Here is an 8996-nt window from a genome sequence, read left to right as displayed (position 1 = left end):
TCAAACTAATTTATGCTAAAATTCATAAATTTAATAGAGTAATGATACATTATACTACATTCACTCAGCATCTAAATAAATTATTCTTTTATTATAATATAATATTTTATTTTTAAAAAATTAAATAATTATTTTTCACTATTAGAATATCAAACAAACTTTATCCTTATAAGTCTAACAACTAACCCTTAAAACTAAAAATACAATGAACCAACTGTGAGACATAACTGTACCTCGTCACAATTTATTTAACTTTTAGAATAGACTAACACTACATTAAATAAATAAAGATTCCTAAAAATATAATAACATGTTGCTCAAAGCAAAAGCCTAACAAAATAAATGAATAAATCAAAAAAATTGAGAAGTTACCACCTACCACAACTTTTATCACCACGTGCATTAGCAGGGTCATTCGTAGTCCACGTGTAAAGCCACCGACCATTGACAGATTTTCATATTAAAAGGTTCAAATTCAAAACTGGATAAGGTTGCAATAACTGTAACTCAAACTTGAATTCAAATTTGTGCACCAAAAACCAAAGTGTACGACATAAATACTTCACTTCTATAGTGTGTTTCAAATTAGCAACCATTACTTTGTTCACTGGAACATTGTACCAGTAAAGTAGATTCAGAGTTACAAATACCAAAGAGGCAGGAAGCTCCTCATTTTAACTTCCAGAAACAAACTCAACTTGTTAAATCATTTTCTTTTCCACGTGACTTGGTTTGAATTGGCAAAGATTGGAGTTTGTTTTGGAAATTTTTGTTCAAAACTCAGAGGAATAGAGATGGATTTTCATGGCATGAAGAGGAAGAGACTGCAGGCTCTGTGCAAGAAACATGACATTCCTGCAAATTTGAAGAACAGCGAAATGGCGGACAGACTCTCCTTGCTTTTCAAGGTTCATATCATTGTACCCTTTTCTTCAAGAAGTATTTTTTTTTTAACAAAAATAAAGTTTCTTCAAATGATTTGATTGGAGAATATTATCAAATATACTTAATTTTGTTAGGAAGAAAGCAAACACGTAGGAAGTGAAGAAGGTTACCGAAAAATGTTTTCTATTATTGATTCAAAATGGTATTAGAAAAGCTTAACACATTCTCTACTCTATACAAACATAAGAGGTGTCTTTCATGCTATACTAAGGCATTAGCACCCGTTTTAACTGTCTACCAACTTCAATTATTTGAATTCCAATCACTAATAAACTTAAGAAACAGTTTTATTTATTTCCTATCTTGTTAGGTAACATGATGTTAGGGACTGTTTTACTTGTTTATTTGCTTATTTGGTTGGTTATGGTATTGTTGGTTTGTGAAATCTGGTTTTGTTTTGCACACAGGAAAAAGAAATGGAAGATCCTGTAGGTTCTGGTAATGCTAGAATGAAGAAAGATGCCATCCTTCATTGTGTTGGTGGCAAAAATGTGGAAATGATTGATTTGGTGACTCCTAGTTCGGGTTCAAAGGAAAGGAGTGTTTTTTATGCGAAGCATTTGAAAGGTTCAGAGATTGAAAGGTTGGAATTTGAAACAAATTTTTCCCCGGAAATAATAAGGGAAGAGTTTGGAATTTGTGGGGTTGGGGAAGACATGAAAAGTAGACTCAAGAAAGAGCATGTTAACAGTCAGGGAGGTTTACATTTAGCACCTGTGGCAGTTGCTTTGGAGGAATTCAACAACCATTTGAGGGAGGAAGAAGCTGAGAAATTGAGTGACAAAAATAATCTTATTGGAGATATTTGTGAAAATGGAAGGGAAAGAACCGAAGCTGCAGAACAAGACGAGCATAATAGCCTTCAAGGATCAAGCATGAAAGATGTGAAGATTTTACATGTTTCTCAAGAGGAATCCGGTTATCCTGTGGAGGAAAAAGATGAAGTTGTAGAACAAGGCGACCACAATAGCCCTCCAGGATCAAACATGAAAGATGTGATTGCTTTCCATGATTCTAGAGAAGAATATGTCTACCCCGTGGTGGAAGAAGATGAAGCTATAGATCAAGGCGACTGCATTAGCTCTCAAGTATCAAGCATGAAGGATGTGAAGATTTTTCATATTTCTCAAGAGGAATATGGTTACCCTGTGGCGGAAAACGATGAAGTTGTAGAACAAGGAGACCACAATAGCCCTCGAGGTCCAAACACGAAAGATGTAAATATTTTACATGTTTCTGAAGAGGAATATGGTTTCCCTATGGTGGATGAAGCTAATGCTTTAAAACAAGGTGACCGCAATAGCTCTCAAGGACCTAGCACGAAAGATGTGACTGCTTTACATGTTTCTCGTAAGGAAACTGATTGTCCTATTGTGGAAGATGTAGCTGTAGAGCAAGGTGACAACAATAGCCCTAAAGGACCAATCATGAAAGATGTGAATATTTTATATGTTTCTCAAAAAGAATCTGATTACCCTATAGTGAAAGAAGATGTAGCTGTAGAACAAGGTGATCAGAATAGTCCTCAAGGACCAAACATGAAAGAAGTGAATGCTTTACATGTTTTTCTCGAGGAATCTGGTTACCCTATGGTGGAAGAAGAGGGAGTCGTAGAACAAGGTGACCACAATAACCCTCAATCAAACCTAAAAGATGTGGATGTTATGCATGTTTCCCAAGAGGAATTTGATTACCCTACGGTAGAAGAAGTTCAGAAATCTGATGGTAATATTTGTAATGGCAGTGTCTACGATCTCACAGACACTGGATCAGAAGTTGATGCCAAGAATACTGATGGAAAGACCAATTTAACAGCTGAACATTCTGCAGATTATGTTCCTTCTAGTTTGAATAAATCTTCAGTTGGCACACAAGATCAATTTCATAGAAGTTATCCAGAAAATGAAGTCAAGTCTAGTGGTCTTAATATTCATCAAGGTAGAGTGCAGTTTTGGTTTTCAAATTTACTGGTTGTCTTTAAGTATGATTTATAATCTTCTTTAGCTGGCTTTCTGAATCATCTGTCAGCAAATGCAGTTACGTCTGAAGAGGAGTTGAAATCTCCACAAAATACAGGTTCGGTTGCAAATCCAGGGGAATTCTCTGGATTTTCTCCCAATATCCTTGAAGCTTCTGTGGTTGAGAGGTTTCAGTCTGAAACATATTTTGACCCCAGTACAATTGGAGATGTAGGAACTTGTAACACGAAAGAAAGCATGCAAAGTTACAAGATGGAGAAAGTTGAATACAGTCAGGAAGCTTTGCATACAACAGCCAATGTGAATCTTTTACACAGATCTATGGAGGAGGGCAATATGCACATAGAACAGGGAGAAGTTATTGGGTTGTTTGACAACTCTGATGTTCATGATGATACTGGTGTAAATGGAAGATCTGAAGTTGATACCAGGTGCCTTGACATTTCCATACGTACTATCAATAATGATGATGGGAAGACCAATGTGACCATTGAACAATTTACAAATGAGCTCCAATCTTCAACATTTGAAGATTCGGATGGGACACCAGTTCAGTTTCTATCAAATGATGCATTGAGTGAAGTGAAGACAGATTTTAATAGTCATGAAATTGTTGTTTCAGGTACAGTGAATTGTTTTATTTTAAAGTATAATTCATCGAAACTCTCCCTTGATTTTAAAGTAATGAATTTATGATCTCTCTAACCGTGATGTTCTTTCTAGGCATTGTGACTAAAAATGTTATGTCTGAAGCGAAGTTTGTATCTTCAAGAAAAATAAGTTTAAACCAAGCTTCAGATAGAATGATTGGTTTTTCCCCGGAGCAGCTAAATAATTCAGAGAGTAAAGTGCTGCAGTCCGAAACAAAACTTTTCCCAGAAACCGCAAGAATAGATGTTGGAATTGGTGAGGTGGTGGAGAGCATGCAGATGGATGTCAATAAGGAGCTAGTTGATGACAGTCAGCAAGGTATACATGCCGCATCTTGTGTAATGGACTTGAACAATGAGGATTTTATGCAAGTTGCTTTTGATGAAGATGGACACTGTGTATTGGAGGGAGAAATTGACAAGTCTTGTTTGATTGCTGATTCAGAGGAAGTTGATATTGAAATTTGTGATGTGGAGGAGAACATGCAAATTATTGTCAATGAGAAGCAAGTTGATGAAAGTCAGCAACGTGCAACACCTAGTGTAATGGTCTCGAACAATGTGGATCTTGTACAGGTTGCTTTAGTGGAAGTTGAAGACCATTTGTTGGAGGGAGAAGTTGAGAAGTCAGGTCTGAATGCTGATTCAGAGGAATGCATTGGATTTTTGCCCAATAACCTTCTGCCTTCAGCAACAAAAGGCTTAGAAGAGGAAACATATTTTGATGGAAGTACACTTGGAGATGTGGAAGCTTTCAAAATGGAAGAAAACATGCCAAGTGATAAGATGGAGAAAGAATACAGTCTGGAAGTTCTGGATATGGCAAATGAATTGGTTCTTTTACCGAGATCTACAGAGGAGAGTGATTCAGTGCAGGAAGAAGTTACCAGGTTGATTAATAGCTGTGATGATCATGAATATGTTGGTTTGACTGGTCAAGAGGATGGCAAAAATCAACATAATATGAAGAGGGACATGGATAGCATTGAAAAGTATTTGCTGAATGATTTTCACTCTTTTGAAGATGCAAGTGGTCAAAGTTCAGATGAGAATGCTCCAACTATGCCCCAACATGGTGAAACGAAGTTATGCACTTTTAACCATCAGCAAATGTTTGCATCAGGTAAAGTATGAGTTTTGGTTAAAGCAATGCAATGTCTATTCAAGAGTTTACCTGTACAAAGTAACTGTTTATATAAGGGAATCATCTGTGATATTTTAGTAAACCTTTATTTCTAGGAGCTTTTTCTGGAGATAAATTGGAAACATCACCAAAGTGTACACCAATTCCTAAGCTCCGTGAATCATACATAAAGAAAGAGTCGAAGATTGTATCGAGTTTGCCTGTGAAACGTGCAAGGGATATTCTTGAAGCTAGTGACATGAAAGAGAACATTAAAATTTCCAAGAAGGAGCAGGTTGGCACGATCATATCAAGGAGTGCATTTCCTAAGAGGAAACCTCTACAAGATCTTCAACAGAACTGAACTTCACAGCTCTTGAACTATTAATCTCTGTAGCAGTTTAGTGAATGATACTGTTTCAAAAATTTGATGGTTACATATTTTCCTGGATGACCAGCATGTTTTAAGTATATATGATGAGATAAGACAATGCTACTTTATGGTAATTGTTGTATCAAGAGTATTTTTTTTATGCTTGAATAGCTTAAACTCGAGGCCTTGCATCAGCATGTCGCACTTGGTCTTCTCGGCTTCGGCTTTCGCGGTGCTCGCCACCTCCTGATGGACCCGGTTATCAAGTTCAAACTTCTCCAGGGAGTCCCTTAGCCCTTCGCCGACGATTTGGGGAAGACAATCGTCAACCATGGCACTTAGGCGCCCGGTGAAGGACTTCAAGGCTTCCTGAAGAGGGGCTGGGAGGTTTGAGGTTGCGGGAGGAGGCGGAGGTTGGTGCTCACCACCACCCTCACAAGGTTGGATGGCGGGGGGAGCTTCAAGGCGAGGTGGTGAGGCAGGAAGTTCTTCGGCGACTTGGGAAGAGGCTTGCGTATCAACAAGTTGCTCAGGAACAGCTTCAGCAACTGAGGCGTTTGAAGCAAGAACATCCCCAGCGGACTCGAATGGCGTGGAGGCGCTGGGGGGGGGGGGTTCTCGATATAGTTTGGGGCGGCGCTCTCAATTGCTGGGGGCTCGATCACAGCCCCCCTCTTCCTCTTGCAGACTAGCCCGTCCTCGGTGCTTTCGTCCGCCTCTTCGTTTGACACTATCCTGGGGACCTTCCTCTTAGCCTTCTTGAGGGGTAGTTTCTTACGCTGGGGGGCTGGAAGAGCAGCGGCTGCGGGTGGACCCACTGGCGGAGATTGGCCTTGGGCAGCGGCGATCTCCGCGACAGAGTTCGGGACCGTTTGGGAGCCCGTCGCAAGTTTGTGGGACTTGGCTATGGCGCGTAGCTCAGCCATCCTATCCTTCCCCAACATCATATCTACATTAGTGACCCACAATTACCAACCAGCACAAGAATTCAGTAGTTGACAATGCACAAAAAGATAAGCAATATAAGACAATGCATGGGGAAAGTTAAAACCACACACAAGTCAGAACAGCAACATCAAAGTAAAGACAGGGCGATGCAAGTATAAGCTAAGGGAACTCAAGGGCTTAAGGACAAACCTATGTGAACGTCTAGCTGGCCTTCGAGAAACTCGTAGGCGATGATGGAGGAAGTGGGCAGAATCACGTTGGAGGAGGCGGCTCTTTTCCAAAAACCGCACAAGTCCTTGTCGAGCTCTCCCATTTTTTCTGGCCCCCTGGCCTTCCTGAAGCTCGACTCCTTCTTCCCCTTGTTCACCCAATACAAGGGGAACCCGTCGAGAAGGGAAGGGTCTTGGTGGCTACAGCAAACACGCACGAACTTCCCTTTCCAGTCCTTATAGGATTGCTGGAAGATGGAGAGAATGGACCTCCTAGCGACCCCATTGAGGCTAACCCATAGACGATCGCCCGGGTTCTTCGCCTCGAACAAGTAGAGGAACACATCCACCGAGGCCGGATGTCCCAAGTGCGCGCAGATAATTTGGTAAGCCCGGACGAACGCCCAGCTGTTGGGATGAAGCTGGGTGGGGGCTATGTCGAGCTCGGTCAGGAGCTCCCTCTCAAAGCGTGTGAAGGGAAACTGAAGCTTGACCTTCTTGAACATAGTGGCATAGACAAAGCAGAAAGGGGCGTCGTCGCTCCCCTGATTATCGGTGCAGATGGGCTCACCGGGAGGACAAGGGCGCACAGACACTTTGTCATCATGCTCTTTGCTGAAAGAGAGGTGATCCGGATCACCTTTCTTGAGACGAAGGATGTCACGATCCGAGTTGATGGATGAAGTCTCACCCAGCAGGGTTATGGAAGCCCACGGGTATAGTCGTTTGTAGTCTGGAAGAGGCCTTGCTAGGGTTGCGTTGGTAGTCTCACCCAGCAGAGGTACGTTTTTATTACCGGACAAAATCATTATTAGACATTAATTAGACTTAATTACAGGAATATAATCACTATTAATGAGTCTATAATTAGACTTAATTATAGGAATATAATCACTATTAATGGGTCTATAATTAGTCTTAATTACAGATGTTATGTTAGAAAAAGAATCTGTACGGTTCTGTACGGTTCTAATGCTATGGTTATATATATGTATCATTGCTATAGATGAAAGACAGATTGAATAAAACAAAAAATATTCTTTCATGGTATCAGAGCACAAAACTCTGATACCCGACAAACACAAAGCAAAGGCAACGGTGCACAACCATGGCAGATGCACCAGAAAAGAATAATGCCAACAAAGCAGAGCACGAAGGAGGAGGTGCTAAGAAGACCTACTCGCCATATGATCTCAACGCGAGTGACAATCCCGGAAACATAATCACGCAAGTCCAATTGCGCGGAGAAAATTACGACGAATGGGCAAGAGCAGTAAAGATCTCGCTTCGTGCCCGGAGAAAATGGGGCTTCATTGATGGAACACATATCCAACCAGAGGATAAGGCACCCGACCTTGAAGATTGGTGGACCGTGCAGTCCATGATTGTCTCTTGGATTCTAAACACCATTGAACCAAGCTTACGATCCACAGTAGCATATGCTGAGACTGCACATAACTTGTGGGAAGACATTAAAGAAAGATTCTCGGTCGTGAATGGACCTAGAATTCAACAACTAAGGTCGGACTTGTCAAGATGCAAGCAGGAGGGAATGGTGGTGGCAACTTACTTTGGAAAATTGAAGGTCCTTTGGGATGAGCTTGCTAACAGTGACAAAATTCCATCTTGTACGTGTGGTGGATGCAAGTGTGGGATTGGTGCTCAGTTGGAAAAACGAAGGGAGGAGGAGAAGGTTCATCAACTCTTTATGGGGTTGGATGACGCAAGCTACGGGACAGTAAGATCAAACATTCTGGCCTCAGACCCATTGTCGTCTCTGAACCGTGTATATGCTATGTTGGTACAAGAAGAAAGAGTGAGAATGATGGCCAAATCAACGGAAGAAAGGGGGTTGGTCGTGGGTCTCGCGATGCAGGCCAACTACAAAGAAAAAGGGCGTGGAGATATGGTAGAAAAATTAATGACGTGCAGTCATTGCGGTAAAAATGGTCACGACATGAAGGGATGCTTCCAATTGATCGGATATCCCGAATGGTGGGGTGACAGACCAAAAAGTGAAGGCAAATGGAACGGCAGGGGACGCCAAGGGATGCGAAACAAAGGTAACCCGACACGTGCAAATGTGGCACACGCTAGTGGAAGCAACAGTCAAGCCAACAATGACGACAAGAAACTTGAGATGGCAGGTCTGACCAATGAACAATGGAAGGTACTGGTTGATATGATTAGCAAACAAAAATCAAATGAATCAGAGAAAATGACTGGTAAGAGCATTTGGGATTTGTGGATTATTGACAGTGGGGCATCAAACCATATGACCGGGTCACTGGAAAATTTGAGTGAAAAGGAAACTATACAAGGGTGCCTCGTAGGGTTACCCGATGGTGAACGTGTTCTAGCTTGCGAACAGGGAACAGTGACTCTTGAAGAAGGACTTGAATTGAAAAATGTCCTTTATGTTCCCAAATTAAAATGCAATTTACTTTCAGTACCTCAATTGACGGATGAAGAAAATTGTATTGCAACATTCACTGATAAATTGTGTATTATACAGGACCGCACTTCGAGGACGCTGATTGGAGCAGGTGAACAGAAAGATGGGCTTTATTGGTATCGTGGGGTACGGAAGACTCAAGCATGTCATGTCAAGATGGAAAATCAACTAGCACTTTGGCACCAAAGATTAGGACATCCGTCATTTAAGATTGTGCAAATGCTTCCTGATATAAGTGGGAAATGTACTCGTGATGAGTTGAATAAAGTTTGTGAAGTTTGTGAAAAATCGAAACAAACGAGATAAGTTTTTCT

At 41.1% G+C, this 8996-nt stretch overlaps 1 protein-coding gene across 1 annotated transcript; it reads left to right on the top strand.

The window, feature by feature from the left end:
* Window positions 1-515: 515 nt before the first annotated feature.
* Window positions 516-5204, top strand: LOC137837456 (uncharacterized). Its single transcript, XM_068646441.1, has 5 exons — window positions 516-908; window positions 1353-2883; window positions 2983-3546; window positions 3648-4697; window positions 4814-5204. Exons 1-5 carry the CDS (start codon window positions 795-797, stop codon window positions 5059-5061), a joined length of 3507 nt encoding a protein of 1168 aa, XP_068502542.1. The 5' UTR covers window positions 516-794; the 3' UTR covers window positions 5062-5204.
* The last annotated feature ends 3792 nt before the right edge of the window (window positions 5205-8996 follow it).

The sequence above is a fragment of the Phaseolus vulgaris genome, chromosome 4 (genome assembly GCF_051622355.1).
Source record: "Phaseolus vulgaris cultivar YP4 chromosome 4, ASM5162235v1, whole genome shotgun sequence".
Taxonomy (NCBI): domain Eukaryota; kingdom Viridiplantae; phylum Streptophyta; class Magnoliopsida; order Fabales; family Fabaceae; genus Phaseolus; species Phaseolus vulgaris.
The sequence above is the reverse complement of the archived record's forward strand: the minus strand, read 5'-3'. Positions and strand labels throughout refer to the sequence as shown.

What these genes read in the sequence shown, in the direction of transcription:
- LOC137837456 (XM_068646441.1), top strand. Translation starts at nt 795, where the DNA reads ATGGATTTTCATGGCATGAAGAGGAAGAGACTGCAGGCTCTGTGCAAG. An exon ending in TCATGAAATTGTTGTTTCAG is followed by an intron (nt 3,547 to 3,647) that starts GTACAGTGAATT and finishes TGTTCTTTCTAG; the next exon opens with GCATTGTGACTAAAAATGTT. An exon ending in TCAGCAAATGTTTGCATCAG is followed by an intron (nt 4,698 to 4,813) that starts GTAAAGTATGAG and finishes CTTTATTTCTAG; the next exon opens with GAGCTTTTTCTGGAGATAAA.